Genomic DNA, 24,203 nt, shown 5'->3' on the forward strand with positions numbered 1-24,203 from the left:
TTCTTCAATGACACTGGCCAGGAGCACTCCATCTAAAGCATAGTTCCTTATTGGTTTCATTCAGAATAGAATGTTCTTACCCATCAAGGTACTTGTCACAGGCCCAGGGGACACATGTACCAGTTTGTACCATTAGGGTACAGCTACCAGTCTGCAAGTTCCAGGGAGGCAGCAACCATGCCTGTTTTGATCACTCTTGCAGCCAGCAATAAGCTGAGTTCCCAGCACATCAGAGAAGCTCGCGAGACTTCACTGACGGCACACATCAGGTGGTGGGCAGAAGATGGCTTTAGCAGGAACACGTGTTAATGTGTAAATAAATATTTCTCACCTACCTGAAAGGCTACTGAGTCGTTTCTGCTGTTCTGTGATAAAACAAAAAAATACACAGTGTAAGTGAGATTTACACAGACACAGTAAGACCAAGAAGTCCTGGCACAACTCGTTAGGATCCCCAAATCTGTGTCTCACTGTCCTTTGAGCTTAGATGCTAAACTGGTGTGTAGTCCAGCTGAATACAGGGGTATTAATGTGGCTCCATCATCTGCGTGTAGAGTCCTCCTGTCCCTCCCCCACCAGGACTCAGAGAACTGTCACTGTTTTCTGGTTGTTTACATCCTGTATTAAGATGGTCTGATCACTGAAGGAGACCCTCAGCTCCCCTGGTCTCAAGAGAGCAGGACCTTATGCATCCCAGTCTTGGTGCCTCTGAGGAAATGGAATCATAACCATGGCAGCTACCATCTGAGGGCCTCTACACGCCAGAAACTGTTTCCAGAGCTTTCACTCATGTTAAGGCTTTTAATCTCCACAATAATCCTAGCAGGTAGGTCAGCACTGGCTGAGAGACCTCAGTCAAGAGGCACAAAATGCCCAAGATGACGCTGAAAATCAGAGCCATGTCTAGAACCTGGGTCTCCAGGTTTCTTTTCAACTCTCTAATCACCAGGCCCGGCTATTTCGTAACATCAGAGGTCCATCGGTTTTCCCATCCTCCCAGCACCCTCACAGAGGGGGAGCCAGCATCTCCTCTGGAGAGTTTGGTGTGTACGTGCTTTGGGATAAGCACAGAAATGACCTTTACCTTCTACAGACGCTAAATATAAAGCAGCCACAAGTATAAAAATAGAACACTTGCCAGCCCCTGGGTGCTGTCATCATCCCCCTTGGCTGCGTCCCCACCCTCCTTCCAGAACCAGCGTGGCAAGAAGTAAACAGAGCAGCAGGGGAGCTCGCGGCCGGTGGAAGCCGCCGTGTTCGTGTCAGGCACACGGACGAGGTTCGCACCGGCTGGACCACAGAAGCTCAGCAGAGCCCCAGCTCAGCTCTGCTGGCAACCTGTCAGATGGCACTGACCAATCACGTGATGCCTCAGCCTCAGTTTCCTTGTCCATTAAAGTGCTCATTGAATCTATGGTTCCCGAATGTTGGTCTCCAAGCTGCAGGCAAGGCCTTCCCCAGCAATCAAGAGGATGTTTACTCAACTGACGAGATGACATGGTGTCCTGCCTCTGAGGTGTGGGAGAGCCTTTCTTTCCAAGGAGGAGATGTGTGCAATGTGGATCACAGCAGTTGCTTTTCAGGAGTGTTATTTAGGGCAAAGTTAGAAATGAGCAATCCTAGGGTGGTCCCCAGACTGTTTCACGTGACCATGAGATCCAGAAATTTGGGACCACCAAGCTCCTGTCCCCCAGTGTGGTCCATGGATATGTCTTGCAAGCTTGCTAAAATATGCAGAACTTCTCCCCAAACCCTCCCCCATCACACATCAAAGACCTTCTGAATCCAACTCCCAGAATTCTGTGTGCACTGTGACCAAGAGCCTCCCGGGCACCCAGACCCTCTCTCAGTCCTGAGGGTTTTCCAGTTCAAACTCTCCTCCCCAGACTGATGGTAAGCCATCTGCCCTCCGACACATGTGGGATGGGAAACTCCAGAGGGAGTGATGGGGGCGACGTTTACACAACTGTGAGAGCAGAGCCAGAGGTGCAGCTGGGGTTACTGTCACATTGTGCCCCTGGGCAGCCAGGGCAGGAACAAAGAGCGTTTTCTACGATGACCACACCAGAACTCTAGAAGTGGATCAGAGTTCTCATTCCCTCAGGAGACTTTGCAATAGTTAAACTGCTTTCACGGGTTCTGTTGATGGGGCAAAGCAGGGCTGCCAGGCCGGGTACATTCCAAAGCAAAGCCCAAAACGCCTGACCTAAAGCAAGCTGATGACTCCCACTAAGGGCTTCCATTCTCCTGCACTCTTCTCGCCTCCTTAAGGAGGTTACAGTTTACTCTTTATGGGAAGTTACCTTTTAATTCCAAACAATGAAGGTATTTGAACCCTTTTCAGAAGGACGTGTGATCAGGCTGCAAGGTTCTGATGTTTAAGCCCCAAGGCAGGACATGGGACAAAAGAGAAAGGCAAGAACCAAAGGCATCTGAGTAAACAAGAAGATTCCATTTGTTCAGGGAAGAAACAAAAAGGAACTGCAGGCACCACTGTGCCCAGAAACGTCGCACTAGGTGTCATCAGAGGCAGCTGGCATTACACTTGGCATTTCCCAAAAACCAAGTTGCCTCGGCAATAAATCTTGTCTTTAGAGAAAATGCCTTTCCTTCTGGGAACTAACTTGCTTCTTTTTGAGTGAGTTTTGTTTTTTGTTTAAAAAGATGAGTCATGAAGAAGTTCATAGAGAACCAAAATTTCACTTTGTCCTGCATAACGGACACTTTCTGGGCAGAAAAAGCTACTGCCAGTAAGGGGTATCCCACTGCTGGAAGGAAAATGGGCTCTTCTGTAGCTTAGTGTGGGGTTGGGACTCTTCATCTTTTGAAGGACACAGATTCATGGGTGAAAATTAATAGCGGAGCCCCGCAAAATGAAAAAACAGGATTACTAAAATAACTAAGATTTGAGTGGGAAGATTTTAAGTGAGAGAAAATGTTTCATTCATCTGCTTTTCAAGTTAGAGACAGGAAACAGAAGAACTCCATTTAATATGGAAAACAATTAAAAATAGACTCCAGTCGATTTTCATCCAAGTTAACACAGAGAGGGAGGGGCAGGGAGGAAAACTATGAAGTGGGTGAGCAGGCAGTCAAGGAAGATTCGGTACTGAGCAGAGCTCTGAATACAATGATTAAACCTCCAACTGTCCTTTGAAATTCAGACTCAAGAGCCCCCTTTACATTAGGAAACTGCTTTAAAACTTTACATTTTACAGTGAAAAGGACTTTTGTAGAGGGAAAGTTCATTCCTGCATGGAATTTCAAAAATGAAGACTTTCAGGACTTCCTAGGTAACCAGTGGCTAGAATTCTGTGCTCCCAGCGCTGGGGGGCCCAGGTTTGTTCCCTGGTCAGAGAAACAGATCCCAGCATGCTGCAACCAAAACCCAGTGCAGCCAAATAACTAAATTAAACTTTTACAAAAAGGAAAACTTGGGACTTAGAATCATCTTCTGTAATTTTAAAGCAGAAAGGCCAACATACACAATGATTACCTCAATGATTACCTTACCTCTTGTTTCCCCTAAGACACCCCTTCAGAGAAGGGGAAGAACCAACCAGAAGCAGTCAGAGAAACTCTAGAAAACAAACAGGAAAGCCCTCAGCAGCGCTGTCTGGGGCCACTTAGCATAAGGGGCAAAGAATCACCCCAGGCCCAAGTCCCCAGAGGGCGCTGCTGAGGGGGCGCCCAGTGCAGCGACTTCTGGAGAATGGAGCCCGAGAGTCACTAAGAGAAAGTTCAAAAGCTTCTGTTGTAGAGACACAAAAGCAGTTTCTATTTTTAAAAATTTCCCATCCGGTAGGTTTTATTTTTAATTTTGGTGTTCGAAATTTTGCTTTCTAGAAATTCCATGTCACAGAACTTCAGGATTTAGAATGGTACTTAAAAGAGATGATGGCACCAAGATTTTCCCAGCAAAGCTCTGACTAGAATTCCCATGAGAGGAATTAAGGGGCAGACATTGTCCTTTCTGTCTTTTCTCTCTTTTTGGAGCTCCCATCTGAGGAAAACTGAATACCCAGGCTTTGGGACACACGTCACCTGCTTATTCAGACACCTGGCTGCATCCCCACACAGGGGCCTCTGTCTGCTGTTGCGATCTACTTTGTGGGTCATTGGAGTAAGTGAGCTGGGGCAGGCGGCCTTGGGGGAAGAATGGGATTTGTGAAAAATTCTGTGGAATGGCAGAATCCTTGCCGCAGACATCACAGGACAGCTAGGCTGATTCTGGCCAGCTGGGGGCGGGGTGCACCTCGCAGACCCCTTACCTCGATTGTGTTGCAAGAGCACAATAGTGGGATTGACAATCGTCGTGGAGGGGTAGGCAGATGATGGCTTGCTAACTGATGCAAAGGTCTGGGAATCAGTTCCAGCATGGGATGAAGAAACTTCATTTAATAGAGGGCTCGAGTCCTGAAAAGGAAGCAATCATTGTTACTCAATGCAACTACATGAAACCAAGAGATAAGGCTTTCTAAAAAGAAGAGATTTCAAGCTTTACAAGGACCTTAAATATAAAAAGAAATGTAACCAGTGAGACATGTTGGTTCCAGTTAGGAGTTTAATGCGGAGTGTTTATTCTTTTTGTTGGGATTAGTAAGGGGAGAGAAGGAAGGTAAATGTTACTCGACGTCTCAGCAACATCATTCATTATTTTCATCTGGTCAAAACTGTGGCTCAATCCGGTTACTGAAAAAGCCAATTCAAATCAAAGTAGCATAACATGCGAAACTCATGCAATCCACAATGCAATTTCAGAATGAGAGCTGGTTTAGTTGGGGGAAAATCAGGAAAGTTTAGTACTTATGTAAAGAAACACTGAGACGCTGTGAGGACAAGAAGCCATCGACGTATTAATAAGAACAGGGAAGAGTTAAGTATTGGAGCTCTTGGAAAGCTGTTCTCATCTGTACCGCTGAACAACCCTACCAGCACTCAACGGCTAGGACATTATCTATTCCTACGGTGGCATTTTTTCACGCCAATACTGAGTCACAAAGATCTCTGAAGACTTATGAAAATCCTGATTTTGAGAGTCTGAGGTGTCTGCCAGAAGTACCAATAAGATTACTACTACTACTATTACAATCTGCATAATGGGAATCATATCCGTCTTTTTAGAGACATGAAAATAAGATCTCAAAATGTAGTAAGGATATGTAGTTTCCTCTATCACTCCTATAAATTTTGCAAAGTTTCTATTTTGAAGCTTACAGACCCTAAAGTCAGAATAAAAGGTTTGAAGAACAAGACTGATAGTTACCTTCCAGATAAAAGTGTAGCTCAAAGCAATCAGTATGCTCCACCAGAGACCAAGGACTCTATAAGCACCTGCGGGACGGGGGCCCCGCCTCCCTTGCTTATCTCCCCCCCCCGCCCCCCCGCCCCGCACCTAGCACAATGACCTGCAGACCCCAGCGCTCAGTAAACGCCACAGGAATGACAGGAGACATCTACCAGCTACAACTTCTGTAGCAAGGGAACACGTGCCCATCAAAAGAGAGGATGTGCGTGTCAGCACCCAGGACAGCACCTGACACACAGTAGGGGCTTCCTTAGAAATACCGGCTTGATCAGCCCACCTTTTAACAGCTGTTAGTTATGAGTGGCAGCTCAATTTAGTGAATAAAACCTTTCTCCAAGACTCGAGAGACAAAATATGATCTTGGACAAAAGTGCCTCAAAAACAACTATACCTGTACTCATTTACTTCCAAAGTGATGTAATAAAGACAAATGATATAGTGGTGTCAAAACTCTGCCACAATGCACTCAAGAGACACACACAAAGTCAGGCATACAGCTCTTTAAAGTGTAAGTGCCTGGGTGGATCACATGAACATTAAGCATCTCCTAGATTTTACTCTGGCATAAATCTTATTTCTGGAACATCACAAAAATGACTACTGGCTAAAAGAACTTGGATCGATTAACATGAAATTTTCTTCCTTCTTACTCTTCAATCACTGCAAATGGAGCAGATATAAACTCACGGTTTGCCCACCATCCACAGGAGCTCCTGGTTCTCTTGATAATTCTCACTCAATGCAGGAATCTGACCAGTTTCCTTTTTCACCTGTTACTCTGTACCCAAGGCCAAACCAGAAGTTATCAGGCCAAAGGAAGTCCACTTGGGAAGTCTATCCAGGCTGACCAGACAAGTTTGAGAAACTGAAGATACTGGCCCAACTAATCTTTCCTGGTACACCTGAAAAAAACTCAATATGAAAATCTAGATCTAAGCAAAGGACAAAGGTAGAGCCACCTTTGTAACTGCAGTCATGTGACCTCTTTGTGACCCTACAGATTGTAGCCCACCAGGCTCCTCTGTCCATGGGATTCCCCAGGCAAGAACACTGGAGTGGGTTGCCATGCCCTCCTGCAGGGCATCTTCCCAACCCAGGGACCAAACCCACATCCCCTATGTCTCTTCTGTTACAAATTATTTTACTGCTGAGCCACCAGGGAAGCCCAAAGTGTAGAATACACAACAGCGCTACTCATGATGATACTCTGGCGCCATAAGAACAAGACTGGCTTTACACGCTGCTCCAAAGAAACATTCCCTGCCTGTACTTTCCAAAACAAGAGTGGCTTCTAAATTCATCTCTAAGTTGAGCTGGGGTGAGGAAAGCGCATCAGTGAATAATCTAGCATCTTTCTCCAACAGAGCTGAGGGGCAAGGCTCGAAGCTAGGATATCTAAGCTCCTGGGCCACATTTCGCCAGGTCCTCACCTAACCATTGGGTTTCCCTGGTGGCTCAGAGGGTAAAGAATGCCTGCAATTCAGGAGACTCAGGTTTGATCGTTGGGTTGGGAAGATCCCCTGGAGAAGGGAATGGCTACCCACTCCAGAATTTCTGCCTAGAAATTCCATGGATGGAGGAGCCCAGCAGGCTATAGTCCACAGCGTTGCAGAGTCGGACACGACTGAGGAGTGACTCACATTTTCCATTTAATTGCATCACATTGTATCTAGAGGTCTGAGCAGAGGACCAAGCCTGGGATGTAGCCTTTCTCAGCTTTTCACCTGATAGCTCACTGTAATTTCTCTTACAAGCCAAAAAAACAAGCTTACTCCCGGCTCTCTGCATGACTGGCTGATGTTTCATGAGCCACTGGAGCCAGTTTTGTAGGCACACCTCTTTAAGGAACATTTAGTTACATCAGCCAACTGCATGACCCACAAGATCACTACATCTTAAAATGTGGTCGGTCCACAGATCCTCAGCATCAGAATTCCCCCCGATGCCTATTACCAAGCCTCAGTCCTCAGCCCCTCCCCAGACCCACTCAATCAGAAACTCTAGGAGTATAACCTCAGAGGACTCCATGAGCACTATACTTGAGCACCTACATACCACTCCGATAAATCCTGTTCATGGTTGTGCCTGCAGCATTTAGCAGAATACCTAGAACACAACCGGAACTCAATGATGAATGGTTAACTAGCCATATACTTATTTTTGAGGGGCTCTGGCTCGTTTGCTAGGGCACGCCCTCAGCACCAAAGCTGACATTTGCTGAGCACCCTCTCTGTGCCAAGCCCTGAAAGATAAACTTCTCTGTACTTGGTCCCACTGCGCCCACAGCCCCAGCAGATCATGCGTCCCCATTTCATGACTCACACTGAGGCTCTTTCAGCCTCTCGGTTCCCAGAGCCCCTGAGGAGAGAACAGACTTAGTCCTTTGACTCAGTCTTTCCTCTAAAGCTCTTGGCTTTCCCACTATGATGGGACGCGTCCCTCTCAGATCAAGACCTGAAGTGTCAGGACACTTAACTTCCCATGACCGCTGGAGCACTGTTTTGCCTCAAAATTCCCTGGTGGCCACTATGCAGGGGCCTCGACAACGTTCTTCCTTTTGAGGAAACAGTGCTAACACTTGTACCAGGCTTGTCTCTCCACATACTCAATTAAACTCCTTTTGTAAAACCCAGTCTCTGCCATTGCTGTATATAAAAGAAAGCCTGCTAGCTTGCAGAATCAACAAGAGTGAATCTGTGCCTCCCCTAGAACCTCCCTGCTCCCTGCTAGAGAAACGCTGAGCACCGTGCCTGCTGCTGGCTTTTCCACGCAATTCTGCAGCTCTCCTCAGCTCTCCATACATCTGCCCGGCCCCCCAAAGAGCACAGCTAGTCCAAGGAAAGGCCACGGAAGTGGTTTTCTCTGCAGGAAGATGTGCATTCCAAACAGAACAGAGAGGAAGAGCATCTAGACAGACTGGTGAACAGCCACGGGGGCCCATGGAGCACACAGGGGAGGCATGCGCTAGTGAAAGCAAACACGGGCCCGGTCATCACACACACACAGGGCGGCCGACGTCGCTCTCAGAACTTAGTGCTTCAGTGAGAAAGGGGTTGGGGTTGGTTTGCTGTTTTCTGACTGCCGGGAGCAGACATTCAGGAAAGCTGGGAGACAGGGGATCCCGCAAGGCTTACGGTACTTGAAACAGCTCCCGTGAGGTCAGGCTCCGAGACTCTGCGGAGGCCCTCGGGGACCGGAGGGACCAGCGGAGGCGGCGGTGAGAAGGACGGTGGAGTCTGGCTAGCTGGGGGGAGGGAGCCAGGGGCGCTGGCTGGCTGGCTGTGGTGGGACCGCCTCTGCAGATGAGGGGGAATGAAATCGTCTAGAGTCGGGAAGGTCAGAGGTGAGCCGGCAGGGGCAGCCGCCGGGACCGGGGGGCCGTGGGGCCCCAGAGATGCTGGAGGTCTGTCAGTGCCTTCGTGCCCTCGGTCGGTATTAACCCGGTAGAGAGGGACAACTATTACCTCAGGCGGGGCTGGGCTGGAGGAAGTGGCGTCCTGTGGGAAACAAGGGGGTCGTTACGTGAAGGGGAAGCGCGGGGAAGAAGGAATTCCATATTTAAACAGTCGAGAGTGGACATGCAGTGAGGTACTCTGAGAAATATTTAATCAGTGCCCTTTCCTCCGAGTACATGAGACAGTCAGCGCTAGCCAGCTGGCCTCCTGACACTCTATGACACAGAGGGAACCCCATCCAACTTTACTTTCCATCCATCTATTTTTGAATCCTTTTAACACTTGAGAGAGAGAGAGAAAGAGAACAACAGGCAGGCAGGCTGTGTTTAACCCCCAAAATGGCTTGTAGAGCCTGAAAGCTTGGGAGTGAAGACCATTTCTCCGGCATCTTGATACAAAATCTATAAAACACATATCTCACCATGTTATTAGTCTACGGATTCTACGCCCCAGCATACTTACATATTTACAGGAAAGAGGCAGGGAGATCGAGAGGACTGTGCTGAGATGTTTAGAGAGAAGAATTTGGGATCAAGCTGCAGCATTATTAACAAGGAGAGGCAGGGTAGGGTGGCCCAGTAAACAAAAAAAGAGCTGCTCACATGAGTTTTGAGAAGAGACGGTGGAGAAGACACACACACATTTCCTAATTTCTTGCCTTGGCTGGATAACACGGCTGCAAAAGGTAAGGTTCTTTTTTCTTCCGGTTTTCGGGATCAGAGGTAACCTGGGGGCCTAGCCCAGGTGCTCTCACCGCGTCTGGGAACGAAGGCCAAGGCCCCAGGGAAGGACTCTGGCCACAGCCAACGGCATCTTTACGGATGTCAAAGGATAGCTTGGGAGGGTTGGGAGGAGCAGCAGAGGGTGGCGTCCCTGTGCCGGCTATGCGGGAGACAATGGTGGGAGCCGGTGCCCGAGTGCCTGTAGCTTCAGTGCCTTTGGCTGGGTCACGTGCAACACCAGAGAGGTTTTCCGATGCCACCGGGCAAACGTTACGGGATAAACAAGGTACATATAAGCTGCTGACCTTTTTATTCCCAACTGCCTCATGATGTGGGTTAGAGCTCACATTCTCTCTATCGACTGTCCTGGCGGCTGCACAGCGCTGCTGGGGTTGGGACCAAGCGCCAGGGAATGTGGAACCTGGAAGCGGGGGCCCAGGACATGGCACACCTCGAGGGGCTGATCCGGCTGCCAGGGGTACAGAGATGGGCCGGGGTAGTGAGGGGCTCTGCTGGCTGAGGGTGCCAGGTGGGAGGTAAGGCTTTGGTGAGCTCAGGTAGAGTGAGTCCCTGGAGGGACTGCGGGTGCTGGGGGGCTGCCATGCAAAGCGGTCCTCTTTGTGGAAAGGAGGGCGTGGGGGAGAGAGGACCTTCATAGTATTTTTGAGACACAGTAAAAAGAAAGAAAGAGGAGGGGAAACGGGAAGAAGGATGACCATTAGAAACAGCAGCACAACATGATCTGAAGAAAAAACAATTCCCGACATGACTGTAAGCAAACCCTCAGCTTAGACTCCTCCTGGCTTGTTCATTTCTCCTCACGATAAAGTCAAGAACTGGATCATACTCACCTGAAGAGGCAGGCTGGCTCCCCACTACATCACACGACGCTGAGCTTGGCCCAAGTGCTAAGTCAGTCTGACACTAGTTCTGGACTGACCTGCACCCCCTGGGACCTCCTGACCCAACAAGGGTGCCCAAGGGCTAAGTGCCAGTGGAAGAAGCCTACGAGCTCCCAGCCTTCTCCCACCTCCTTTCCTCAAAGACTTTCCACTCCATGCCTTTGGCTTCCAAGCTTTGAGTTCCCTCAAATTCTTGAGTGTGTTTCATTCTTTTCCCTTAGGAAATGTAGGACCGGAAGAATCATTCAGAGCTGTGTTCACCAGAGGCAAAGTCTCAGTTGAGTCCCTAAGATTCAGCACTCAATCCCACAGCAAAATAAGTTAAAGCCTACCAAGAAGAGACTGCTAAAGACTTAGAATCCATGAGTGCTCTTGTCTCCTAGGAAACAATTTGATGGAACCACTTATTAGAAGGAAGACAGTCATGAGATTAAAAGCATGTTGTCTTCTATTTTTGATGCACCCAGAACAAAGGGGCAGGCCATGAAGCAACTGACTGGCCGGCTGGATTGGCATCTGATGGTGCCTGGTTTACCTGATTTCAGCCCATTCCCCATCCCCATCTGGCCACGAGGCACAGACAATCCTAGAAAAGGGTGATCAGCCTCAGGCTCGTGGTTTCTGTGCAAAGCTCTGGTTCCAGGCTCAGAGCTAGAAAACTGCAGCCCTCATCTCATTTCCTCTCCCTCAACACGGCCCCTAGCTCCTCCTGGGGCTCAGTGGGGCAGAGGGTCGGGGAAAGGGATAAATCTCCAGATGATCTTCATGTCAAGGAGAGCCATCTATGAACCTGTAGTTCAGCTGGGAATTAGGCCATAAGGAAAGTTTATTTCCTGGATGTGTGTCCCCACAAAATTCACAAGTTGAATCCCAAACCCCAAGGGATGGCATTTGGAGGTGGGGCCTGTGGGTGGTAATGAGGGTTAGGTGATGTCATGAGGGTGAGACCCAGTGATGGGACCGGCATCCTTATAGGATGAGCCAGAGAGACCAGCGCCCTCTCCTTCCATCAGGTGAGGTCACAGGAGAAGGGGGCCATCTGCACTTCAGGAAGAGAGCCCTAACCAGAAACCTAACAGACAAGCGCCTGACCTTGGACTTCCCAGCCTCCAGACATGTGACAAATACATGTCTGCTCATTGAATCACCTGTCTTTGTTATTTTCTTACAGCAACTTAAGACACCCAGACTTTTTCCACTGGCCCCTATCTTTAAAGATCACCCACTATGAGAAGAAAACCAGAACCTTCCACTAAACTGCACAGGTGAGGCAGAGTTTGGATGGTAAATGGACTATAACCCTAAACTGGGAGAGTGGAAGGCTGTGGTCTATTTGGGGGCTATTCTGTATTTCCTTTCTATTTTTTTGCAGAGTGCAGGCAGCAGGGGAACAGATGTTAGTGAGGGTGAATACGTGAAATAAAGTATGGGTCTGGACTATACTATCAACCGAGAGACAGTAAACAATCTACCCCTTAGGCTAACTAGATGCCTAGCCTCTCCACAGGGAGCCCAGGACAGTGCCCGTCGAATGTGGCCATATATCCACCAACCAAAAATACAAAATGTATTTTCAGCCACCGGCAGGAGCAGAACCTTCCAGGTGTACACTCTCTTGGTGAACTTAGGCTGGAAGTTGGGGTGTGCTATTGGACTAAAACAATGCTCTCTAGAAACAAAACACTTGAACGAGCATGCACCAAGGCTAGCTGATATTGGTGGTCAGGGAGGTCAGTAAAAGGCAATTTTGAGTGAGGTTCAGAATTATTTTGAGCTCAAGTGTCCCCCATGCGATTCCTTCTGGTCTAAAGATAGCAACTGGTTTCAGTGAGTTTTTAACTTAATGTGGCTGTGGCCATATAAGGGGCCAGGGCTGAATTACATCAGGGCTGAAGCTTCCCAGGGCCCTGACCCTGTAGAGAGGATGCTTCCCCAGAGTGCTGACAACGTTCTTGGAGCCAAGGCCTTCCTGTCCTAGGGCTCCTTTTAGCTCTGAGAAGGAGGAGGGTAGGCACAGTCGCTTTACATGGAAGGAACTACTTTCTCTTTTATTGTAAACACGGTGGGAACCACCTAGGCAGTTGGCACTTCTCCCCAGCTAGCTACTAATGAAATTCCATTTATCTTTTTAGAAGATGGGACAGTGAAAACCATGAGGCTGCTTGAAGAATCTGCCATGATCCCAGTGTATACAGTTGCAGAAACTACCAGTCCCTGCTCCATTGGGGTCCGCTACAATGATGCTGTCAGAGGTGGGAAAGCCCTGGTTGCCTGTCCCCGGGGGTAAGGTGAGCAGGGCAGTGGGAGGAAAGGCAGAAGTGGGAGCAGCAGGACACAGGATTCCCCTCTGGCCCATGAGTCCCTGGACTCCTCCTTAGGAAGAGATGCTAGGTCTGCAGGGGTCTGAGAGCTGTCTTCATCTGAAACCAAGCCAGGGCAGTCAGCAGCCCAATTACCCAAGCTCCATCTAAATCAGCATACTCTATTAGCTCTGGCCATGGCTATGGAAACAAGAAGTCATTTTTGCATTCAGAAAACAAATCTATGACCTAAAGGCTCTTGAAAGCTGGACGGTCAACTTTACACTGAACATACAGAAAACCTCTTATCTCAGCAACCTGCCAGGTATCGTTTCAGACACCCCACTACAAAGAAACTTCTCAGACAGTAAGAGATGAGAAGATGCGTACACAATTCGTAGGCACTGTTAGAATGGTCATCCTTGCTTTGAGGCTCACCCTCACAAACTCCTTGAGGGCAATGTTTCACACAGTGATCTGAATTCAACAAATGCTCGACAAAGTTGCCAGCAGTAAGTGTATTTAAAGGGGATTTTTGTTCACTTGACATGCTCTTAAAATCCTCTCTATAGAAGAACTGTTTTAGAAGCCAAAAGGACTTAGTGAGCTACCCTTCGGGCTAAGTCACTGATAGTGGAAGAGGCTGTGCTTCCACATGCGCCCGGGGTTAATCAGCACTATCTCCTACCCCAGGTACAGAGCCAACTGTATCCAACCTGAAGAGTGCTAAGAAGGAACTGTGCCCGCCACCAGCAGCAGACTTAGATGCTGGGAAAGGGCTTAGAAACGATGGCACATCATTTGCTGGACAAGGGAGCTCCCACGTCCCGAATCTAATGAGGCCTTCAGGAGGCCAGGCCCATTTGCAGCTCCTGGTTCTCATCAGTGGCCCTGCACCAGGGGTGGGGGTACAGGGGGGACTTTGATCAGGGAACAGGGTGCTGAGCGAGGCTGCACACAACTCAGAAACTTCCTTTAAGCCTGTGGAGATGGGGTCTGCAGAGGGGAGGGAAGGCATCATCTCCGACTCAATTTCATTCCAGGGACGAGTGCAATTTTATGTCCCCACGAGCAGAACCCAGAGAATCACTGGAAAAGCAGGGTGGGAAGTAGGAAGGCACGTGGATTCCCTGGGTTCCTGGGGAGTTCTGGGAGTACATGCACAGAAGGCGGGCGTGGGGAGGCGGACTGCGTAAGGAACACATTTCTGCTGTTTTTGAGCAGCACAGCTCTTTTTAAAAGAATGGATTGCTCCGTTCGATGGCTGTTACTCCGCTATGTAAAAACACTCTTTACGGATTGCCTGAATTACAACAGGGTCTATTCCTTTCATCAAGCTGGCAAAGTAGCAACAGGGAGGGGAAGTAAGAAAGATCAGGAAAACAACTTGGGAGGAAAACTTCAGCAAAATTATCCCTCCTCCCATGTGTACCATGTGGGGGATTTTCTTTTGTAGGGTAGTGCTAGGCAGTTTAAAGCCATTTGAACTTCCGTCTGCTGCTTCTGGGTTACTAGATTAAGCGCTGGCCGCAGCTCCCTAATCTAAAAGCCATAAGGACAGAGTTGCTGGAACTCTTACAGTTCCAACTCTAGCAAATTAATGGACTAAACACAGGAGTGGACTCTCTTTTTGAATATTATACTCTAAAGAGTTGTTATAAAATAGGTTCAGACCTTTTTCCTGGCTTGGCATTCCCTCTTTCAGATCATTTCCATACACGTTTCAAACCTAGGAAACACTAGGCTGATATTTCTGCTGCTCGGTACAGACCAGCCTCACCCTATGCTTCCGTTTTCCTTGACCCCAACTCCTGTCTAACTCTGGTCCTCCTGGGGCTTTCCCAGAGTTGATCAAAAGTGCGACTCAGAACCCAGTCCATCATCCAGCCGAGTGAGCGGGCAGGCACAAGTGTAAGCTATCCGGCTCAAGAGTGGTCCCCATCCTGCCCTTGGGCACACGCCTACCTGGGGCTTGCTGGAGGGAAGGCTGGGATGCACACTTCGGTAGCCCTTGGCAGCGAGTGAAGAGGGCTGGGCATTTCCATTGGCATCGGCATTGGAAGAAAGCTTCCACTCATCTGAGGGATGAGAAAAAAAAAAGAACCCTTCACTCTCAGGAACATTCCTTGGGTCCCTCTGATTGAAGGGTTCCCAGTGGAAGGCAAGGATAGAACAGATACAAGAGAAACCATACCTGAGGAATTCTCTGACTCCAGAACTACGTGTGGCGCAGAAAGGAGGCAAACAGGCAGAAAAGAGGGAAAAAAGAAATGGTTACATTTGCAGGAAACAAGCACGCTGTGCTCAGAAAGACGAAAATCCAGCACCCCATTGCCTGACACAAAATGCCCTCAGTCACGATGGCCTAATTACCATAGGAACCCACTCTAAACCATGATGTGCTCACAGGCGCTGACCTTTGAAAACACAAGGCTCACATTCACAGTAATGAAGAAACAATTGTTCTTGACATTCTTACTTTACAGACAAAAAGGCCACAGAACTCTCCTGTCCAGTTCTGACTCACTGACTTGCGCTCCCCTGTTTTTAAGCCTGATGTGGGCTCAGAATGACCTCCCCTCATTAGCAGGCTGGGCTAATGAACAGACCCGGAGAGGGAGACGTCCATAAGCACTTTTTCCACGGCTGCTGGCGCTACGGGTCGGGAAGAACGTGATTTAAGCCCAGAGGTATCTGCTGTGATAAGGGCTTCTCTCTCCCTGCCTGCCCCTCTTCTTTCCATTAAACGAACCCCATAAACATTTCAAAATCTAGTCATCCTGAGTTTTCATCAGACTACAAGGCACCCCTGTCTCCCGTCAGCCAGCTACCAACCTGCCCTCCATCTATCGCCTGGCACAGCTCAGAGACCCTAAGTCTCTTCTAACCTGACCCACTTAACCCCGCAAGGCAGGAGAGCACAGTGGTTCCAAGCTTGGCTGGGAAGGCAACTGGACCTCAATTCAAATCCTGGCTCCTCTGCCTATAGGTTCTGGGGCCCTGAGCAAGTTATAAGCCTCAGTTTTCCCACCTGAAAAATGGGGATAATGATATACTTGTGTTAAGAATTAAATGGCATAAGCGTGAGAAGCGCTTAGCACAGTGCCTGGCAGAGCTCAGCAATGTGTGTTATTATCTCCATCTTCTGCATCATGTCTTGTGTCTATTCTCTTATCTTCTATGCAGCCCAGGGGTCAGCAAACCTTTTCTATAAAGGGCCAGATAGCAAATACTTTAGGCTTTGATGGCTACACGGGCTCAGTCACAACCATCCAACTCCGCTGCTCTAGTACAAAAGCAGCCACAGACAGTATCAAGTGAATGGGGTGGCTGTGCTCCAATAAACCTTCGTTTATGGAAGCTGGAATTTGAATTTCATATAATTTTCACATAGCCCATTCTTTGATTTTTCTTTAACCCCTAAAAATATAAAAACCCAGATGCAAGGAAAAAAACATGCTTATGCTTTCTGTCCAATTGTGGCAGCCTGGTTTGAATAGGGACTTTTTTTTTTTGCAACTCAGAAGTAACCCTCTGATCAGCAAACAAAAGCCTGCTTTACTCCAAAGAAGAATTTGAGTTTACAAGTATTGGAAAATTACTTCCCGATACCCATGCCTTCTGATTGATTCCACTTTTAAAACTGCAAGAGTTCAGTCTAATTAAAGGCAAGCCAAAAAATAAAAATACACACACACACACACACACACACACCCCATTCCAGGTTTACCAGCTGTACAAAACCAAGCATAGGCCAGATTAGGCCCAACCACCAGTTTGCCAACCCTTCATGGACTCAATCCCTCAGGCTCCTCCTCCTGACTGCCCCCTCTTATCTCATCCTATATAAAGAGGGGAGTAAGAGACTGCAGCTCTCGCAGCCCATGGCCCCATTTCAACATGGGTCCCTCAGGGATTAGAGATACGTTTTCTGGATGTCTAGCTGAGATTTTAAAAAGCTATTTATTGAACACCTTTCTAAGTGTCAGATGCTGTTGGCCACGTTTACACATATTAGTATTTAATTCAGTGTACACAAGTCTGTGAGGTAGGTAACCACTCTGCTTCATGGATAAAGAAACAGAGAGGCCAAGTGACTTGCCCAAAGTCACAGAGCCAGGAAATGACAAAGCAGTCGGCTCCGGTCTCTAGAATCAAGCGCGGCACTCTGTCCGCCACCCACAGCCACCAGTCCCACCATCCGCCACAAAGCAAAGCCTGCATCCCAGGGAGGTGGTGGAAGCCAAAGGGCGTCAGGACAAAAGGCCGGACGGGAGAAGGGTTTCTAGTGGTCTGCATCCGTGTACAGCAGTCTAGCTGCATCAAGAACAACCAGGAGTGTCTGTTAAAATACACTTCACGGGGCCCCATCCCAGAGTTTTTGACTCAGATGAGAAGTCAGGCTTGAGAATTTACATTTCCAACAGGTCTCCAGGTTCTATTAAGGCCACTGGTCCACAGCCCAGAGTTCCCTTTGAGAATCAGTGCTATAATAATATATATTCAAAAACATCCTTATACTGGGGAAATGGTTATTTTTGCAAATTTCTTCCTCCTCTGAAGCAAAGCTTTTATAACCTGTTCCAACTGAATTATTTCTTGAGCAGATGGCCTGTCACATTTCTGCTACTACCTTAGGGACAATTCCTAGATATCTGTCTTCTTGTCCCAAACACATAGCTGGGAAATTTATAGGACTTGATTTTTACTCATGTTACTGCAACATACAGACTTGTGTGATCAAGGCCAAATATAATCCTCACCGCCTCGCACACCTCATAGGGTTGCTGAGGTCAGGGACGTGACACGTTTTAAAAGTGACCATTTTTAACACTCACTGGTGTATCCATCCAGATCTCTGGCCCCAAGATTTCCTTGTACACGAAGGCCTTCAAACATCAGAGGACATGTTGTGGCAATGGTTCTCCCTCCACCCCTGTACCTGTCATTTTTACCTTATTCTTCCTTTCTAGGTTATTTCTAGTCAGGTTTTGTTAAGTCATTCTACCAAATCTATCAGATTGACACACACATTAAGTGTCAATAGATTCTGAAGACGGGCTATCAGTAAAGCATGTGAACTTTGTACATGGATGTGGGGGCAGGTTATTTTGTCCGCTCTGTGGTTGGTTGGTTGGTTCTGTTCAGGTGATGCTGGCACACAGAGGTGTCATGGAAAGCCAAGGTAAGTCTGCTCCTCTAAACCCCTAGGTATCATAAAGGGACCATCACTGTTGAATCAGACAGCCTTGTTTGAGTCCTGTTTTGCTCACTTCATATCCTGAAGCAAGGGACAGAGCCTCCTTTGTGAAATGGGAGATGATCTCTTTTAAATATTTACTGATTGTATTTTGGCTGCATTGGGTCTTCCCTGCTACTGGGGGACTTTTCTCTAGTTGCGGCAACCAGGGTTACCCTCCAGTTTCAGTGCACAGGCTTCTCACTGTGGTGACTTCTCTTGTTGCAGAGTACAGGCTCTAGGGCATAAGCGCTTCATTGGTTGCAACCCCCCAGGCTCTGGAGCACAAGCTTAGCAGTTCTGGTGCACAGGCTTAGTTGCCCCGAGGCATGTGGGATCTTTCTGGATGGGGGATCGAACCCCTGTCCCCTGCACTGGCAGGAGGATTCTTATCCACTGGACCACCAGGGAAGCCCTATCTATCTCTTGAATCACAAGGACTGAATGGAAGTATCTGGCATTAAGTGTGTGCTTAGTAAGATTGGAATCCAAAATATAAGGGAAAAGAAATTTCCCAGACATAGAAATTAGAGTGGTTGACTTCCGCCATTTGATAAGTAGTCATAAGAACATAATATCCTCAGGGATCAACCCACTTTTTTTTTTTTTCCCATTCCAAGTCTTTAAGACTGTTCCCCTATCTCCATCCCCAAAAAGGCAGTTCCCAGGACCCTACGGAACATTCTTTTCTTCCTTAAAAGAGCTGCATTCCTGACGTTTCATCAGCCTTCATCTGGTACCTAGTCCTCTGAACCTTTAAAGCTGGTAGCAGCCCAGGGCCATTTGCGTCTAAGTGCGACAGGTGAAATTTTATATACATGGTCATCAGTTATTAACTCCTGGTTAGGTATACTGTAAAAAATGCTTCTCTCAATAAACATTGGCTCAGAGTTCCGAGGCGGAGGAGGGGCTTAGAAAGCTGGATCCTCAGTAGGCTTTGCAGCTCTGAGGAGACCAAGCCTTTTCATGAGAAAAGTTCAATTTATTTTGCTTTATCTTTCCCTCCATCTGTTCTTGATACACAATCTTTTCTGGTCCGTGGCCACAGCTTGCTTATTTTCCTTTCTCTCATTCTGTGCTAATTTCATTTTGGTCTCTTGTAAGGTTGTTTGGCTGATCATTTCTCGGGATCTCAGGGCACTTTTCATTGAGTTAGTTCTGTTTCCCAGTAGGGTATCCAAGAGTTAGAGGAAAAGGTGTTAAAAGTGGGTCTAAGAGTGTTCCAAATCTTATTTAATTTTTATTAATGCTGTGTGGTAAAGAATTTACCCCTCTCCAAAAGGAGGTCTGGCCTTTGCTCTCTGGCTTCCAGGAGTCAATCTCTAAGAGCCTGGGATGTCATCTTCGCAGGACTGTGTCTGTGCTATGCCAACAGCATGACTGAGATTGGGGGACTTTTGAGTCCACAGCTAAAGGACTGGAGAGTGAAGCGAACCACTTGGGCAGTGGTTGTGTTGTGTGTAAGTCGCTCAGTTGTGTCCAGCTCTTTATGACCCCATGGCCTGGAGCCCACCAGTCTCCTCCGTCCATGGGATCCTCCAGGCAAGAATACTGGAGTGGGTTGCCATTACCTTCTCCAAGGGATCTTCCCAACCCAGGGATCAAACCTCACGCATTGCAGGCAGATTCTTTACCATCTGAACCACCAGGGAAACCCCAATGTAAAAGAGCCCCAATAAAAACCAGGGACACCACAGCTTGGATGACCTTCCTGATCACCACCACTCTGAGTATGTTCTCAGACGCAATGCTAGGTACTGACGCATCCTGACTTCACAGGCGAGAACCCCGCCAAAGCCATGCGTCCTTCTTCCCCAGACTCCACCCTATACACTCCTTCTTTTAGCTGATTTCATCTGCATCCTCTCACTGTTCACCAGAACTATAACAGCTTTCAAATGAGTTCTTTTTCTTTTTTTTTTTTATTTTTAAATTTTAAAATCTTTAATTCTTACATGCGTTCCTAAACATGACCCCCCCTCCCTTTGAGTCCTGCTACCAAATTATCAAACCTGAGGGTGGTTTTGGGAATGCCCTGACCTTGCAGTTGGCACCACAGTGAGAGTCTTCCCTTGTCAGGACTTTCGCCTCCATTGACTTCTCATCTGGCCCCTTTTATCACATATGAGCTCATGAAAAAGACTCTTAGTTAATGGGGGTAAGGAATGTCTAACTCTTTTAATGTCAATTTTCTTATCTTCTTGCTACTGCTATTTCTGGAGAGCAAATGTGAGGAAATGAGCTGGTTACAGGTCCAAGAATCTCTACATCCAAAGCTAACTTTGCAGTCAAGAATCAGACAGAAAGGATGAGAGCCAACAGGCACAGAATAAAGGATAAGGGTCGAACTGAAGCTTGGCTTTTGAGTCAGAACAAAGGGATTGATGGTCTCCAGGCCATACCAGACAGGAAGACTGGTATCACGCCCACCACCAGTTCAGGCTCCCCATCTCCTCTTGAGTAAAACCACCCTGACCTGGGGACACAGGAGGAGCCACACCTGAACCAACAGGGCCATTACCCAAACCCAGCCAGGATATCACACCAGCAAGCAGGAAGAAGCCTCTCTTGGAGGCAGAGAATCAGCATTAAGATTACTATAGTTCTTTCCAGATGGTTCCGATCCAAAACCAAGGTCTACATTCAAAGACTAGGAGGGTGGTCAAGGATCCAGAGTCAAGCTGCCACTGAAGGCAGGAGTCTGGAGGCTGAGTTTTTTGTTTGGTTTTTTAGGTTGTTGTGGGTGTGTTTTTTTTTTTTTTTTTTTGGCGGAAGTGCCAGGAACAGAACTGAGGGCCTCAAACATGGAGGCTGAGTTTAACCTGGGCAACTCTGAGCGCTCCATCTGTCACTCTACCTCAGAGAGCATCTCCACCCTCCCAGTGTTTACGTGGATGCCGACGGCTCCCAAGTCTGCAACTGAGACTCCAAATTTCCAAATGCCTATTAGAAACTTCCTCCTAGAAGTCCTTCTCTTGCCAAGAAACTCAATACATCAAGGAATGGAATTCAACAGTCCTTCTGACTCCCCTATATCCAGCATCTCCATGAGTACATTTATTCTCCTGGTCAACCAGGGAAGGCGCCTCCTGCTCAGCACAGAGTCCCACCTCTCCAGGCTCCCGAGACATTGCGCCAGCCCTGCCACTCCACTCTTCCAAATAAACGCCTCGCCTGCCCCCCATCACCAGACTGGTCTAGACCCTCAGAGTCGCTCACAGGAATTACTGTAGGTCTTTCTGCAGTGGCCTCCTGATTTTTAGTAACTAGACTGGTTCCCATCCAAGAGCTCCTTGTGCGTGCCTGGCTCTGGGCTACGTCCTGATATGGATGAGTCTGCGGAATCCCAACAACCCTGTGAAGTTCATCTCCACTTTACAGATGGGAAACTGAAGCTCCCCAAGGTTAACTGGTAAGTAGCAGAGCTGAGCCTTAAGAGAGGACTATGTGATTTGAGAACTAGACCACCTCTCACAGGACAAGGGAAGCGAAGCAAGGACAGGGAATAGGGGACATCCCTGAAATGTGGATGTCAAGGGGACATACAGAGAAGGAAATCAGGCCACAGGGGGGCAGTAACGTGAGAACAAAGCTTCTAGTCCAGGCAAATGATCAACATCTTGGAGACTGGCAGGGATGGAAGACGGTGGTAAAGCCAAGGAGGAAGGCAGAGAGAAACAGACCGAGAGGCTGGGGCACACATGCTGGGCCTGGTGGTGCAGGCGGAGCAGCTGGCATCTGACATGCGCTATCTGTAAAGACACCAGGAACAGGAAGCACACCTGATCCTTAGCAAGAGCCAGGCAAGGCGTCCTGCCTCATGCTTGGGCTCCCAGTCCAGGCTGGCATGGCTGCCTGCAAGCACAGCTGAGAACTGTTTTCATGAGGCGATTCAAGGCCCAATGGCTTGGTGTGGGCCAGCAAGTTGTCATTCAGAGGCTCAGGTGAAAGGAGTAGGCAGGGGTGAGTAGGGCTGGAGAGCCACACACACCCAGCAGAGTCAAGAGACAGTAGGATGCTCACCAAGGACCCGAAGGATAAGAGAACAAGAATGTCCCTCCAGTCCTTAAAGGCTCACTGGAGCTGCATCCTCTTTTAAACTCACCTCCAGTGCTAACTTATTGCTGTTAGACACCTAATCAGTGTATTTCCCTGGCCTCCCACTCAACCCCAGCTTTTTCCTTTCCACCCAAACTGGCCTGGTATACAACCCTGAATTTGTCTCCAGTGAAGAAGACCCTGTATCAGTTTAATTTCCAAACTTCTAAATTTACAAAATATTTTGGAACTAGAAAGGCTTAGAAACCATTGAACCTTCACCCTTCATTCATCTTTCAAACGTGTGACATTATGCATGGTCAGAAAACAGTGAAGCAGGGACCCACACCTGATTCTCCTGTTGGAATAAACTGCTTTTTGTGCTCGCATAATGCACCTAAAATTTTTTCCCTTTTCTCCCTTTCTCATCACAATTCCTGGTGACTCTTGGTGATGTTTAGCTCCTATATGCTGCAGAATAAATGTCTGCTGATTTGGACTTAATGATCTCTGTTATCTGGCAGAAAATAATCTACAAAGATTAAATTTAGTGTAAGATATGGCTTCCCTGATAGCTCAGTTGGTAAAGAATCGGCCTGCAATGCAGGAGACCCCGGTTCAATTCCTGGGTCAGGAAGATCTGCTGGAGAAGGAATAGGCTACCCACTCCAGGACTCTTGGGCTTCCCTTGTGGCTCAGCTGGTAGAGAATCCGCCTGCAATGTGGGAGACCTGGTGGCTCAGATAGTAAAGAATCCACCTGCAATGCAGGAGACCTGAATTTGATCCCTGCATTGGGAACATCCCCTGAAGAAGGGAATGGCTACCCACTCCAGTATTCTTGCCTGGAGAATTTCACGGGGTCGCAAAGAGTCAGACATGACCAAGGGCCTAACATCTTCACTTTCATGTGAATGACTGATAGCCATCCCCTAATCCTTCAAGGTATTTCCATTTTAAAAACAAGATCCTTTAAAATTCAAATTAGCTGTTACAAATCTGCAAGATATAGAATTATCTGGGGACTAGAGAGAGCTTCCTAAAGTACCACTGCATAGTACTGGAGTGCAAGCCTACAGATGGCAAGGCAGAGTAACATCGGGGCTCTGTGTTGTGCCACACTGTGACCACCAGGGGGAGCTCAAGGCCCCTTCTCGTCCCATTCACCACCAGAGGAAGGGCCAGGCAGTTGATTGGTTATTTTATCAGAACATGGGGCTGCAGTCTGTTCTTTCTCTTTAAATTATCCCTTAGGGTTCTCTCTTCCCCAGAGGTCCTCCAGCTTGGGAGCTGGATCTTCCCAATGTCACCACCTTTCCTGAGACCAGAATGGCAAGCTGTAGTGGGGCAAGAGTTAGGTTCAGGAGGGCAAGAGTTAGGTTTAGGAATACAGTCAAGAAGCTGCTGTCAGCCTACAGTGCTGGAGGCCACTTACACCTTCCCCTGAGCCTAGGGATAAAGCAGCTTTCCATGGGGACCAACACACCAGAATAGGGCTTGTACTCAGCCTGGACTTGTCCTTGGATATCTGCTTTGGTACCTGTTCCATGGGCTGGGATGGACAGAAAGTCAGGTTTCCAGGATGCTGGGCACTGACCATCTTCATCCTATATAATTCCATCTATCACAGCACACCATTCCCCACCATACCAAGAGAGTCTGCATGTCTCTGGCCCCAAGGAAGTGGTCATCACCCCAATTCATTTTCTCTCTGCATTTCCTTCCTTCAAGATGGGAGAAAACACCCATCCCCTATAGTGAGAGTTCTCAGATGTGGTCCTGGGACCAGTAGCATCAGCATGACCTGATGGCAAAACCTCGGACCCCACCTCAGGCATACAGGTAGGAATCATAAAGTCTAGCACTCTGAGCTAGGTTCTGGGAACTTGGCTCTCCACCCAAGGTGATTCTGATACGATCAGCTGAAGTGTGAGAAATACTGCCCTTCAGGTTGGAAAGGGGCTGCCCCAGCCTAAGGTAACAGTGCCTGGGGAACCTCAAAGTCAGCCTTTCCCAACTCCCAGAAACACCTGGGCTGCAGAAAGGGCTCCCCAGAGAGTTCCAAACCATCATAACCTGCTAAGAGCAGGTTAAGGTCTGCCAGCTCATCTCATGCCACCAGGTGTGGCACGAAACGCTTTACACACTTCATCCTCACAACAGTGCTGGGAGGCAGGTATAGTTCTCAACCCCATTTTTCAGATGGGTTCACCAGAGTTAAGAGAGACCACCTATCTCAT

At 48.0% G+C, this 24,203-nt stretch overlaps 1 protein-coding gene and 1 long non-coding RNA gene across 51 annotated transcripts in view; one reads left to right on the plus strand and one right to left on the minus strand.

Moving 5' to 3' along the window:
- SORBS1 (sorbin and SH3 domain containing 1) overlaps window positions 1-24,203 on the minus strand; it is a 233,556-nt gene that overhangs the window by 83,016 nt on the left and 126,337 nt on the right. For 16 of the 50 annotated variants that reach the window (XM_042238982.2, XM_042238984.2, XM_060405052.1 and 13 more), the window contains 6 exons: window positions 14,882-14,905; window positions 14,653-14,765; window positions 9,422-10,135; window positions 8,443-8,805; window positions 4,272-4,416; window positions 336-365 (listed from right to left, as the gene is read on the minus strand). In XM_042238982.2, coding sequence (XP_042094916.1) covers window positions 336-365; window positions 4,272-4,416; window positions 8,443-8,805; window positions 9,422-10,135; window positions 14,653-14,765; window positions 14,882-14,905 — 1,389 coding nt within the window. The remainder of the gene's footprint in view (window positions 1-335; window positions 366-4,271; window positions 4,417-8,442; window positions 8,806-9,421; window positions 10,136-14,652; window positions 14,766-14,881; window positions 14,906-24,203) is intronic. The other 34 variants (XM_060405049.1, XM_060405044.1, XM_060405047.1 and 31 more) reach the window with 8 other exon arrangements.
- On the plus strand, window positions 9,099-16,374 carry LOC106991852 (uncharacterized). Its single transcript, XR_001436506.4, has 3 exons — window positions 9,099-9,448; window positions 11,559-11,652; window positions 12,520-16,374. It is a non-coding gene; the product is annotated as an uncharacterized LOC106991852 (long non-coding RNA).

Source organism: Ovis aries, chromosome 22 (assembly GCF_016772045.2).
Source record: "Ovis aries strain OAR_USU_Benz2616 breed Rambouillet chromosome 22, ARS-UI_Ramb_v3.0, whole genome shotgun sequence".
Lineage (NCBI taxonomy): Eukaryota > Metazoa > Chordata > Mammalia > Artiodactyla > Bovidae > Ovis > Ovis aries.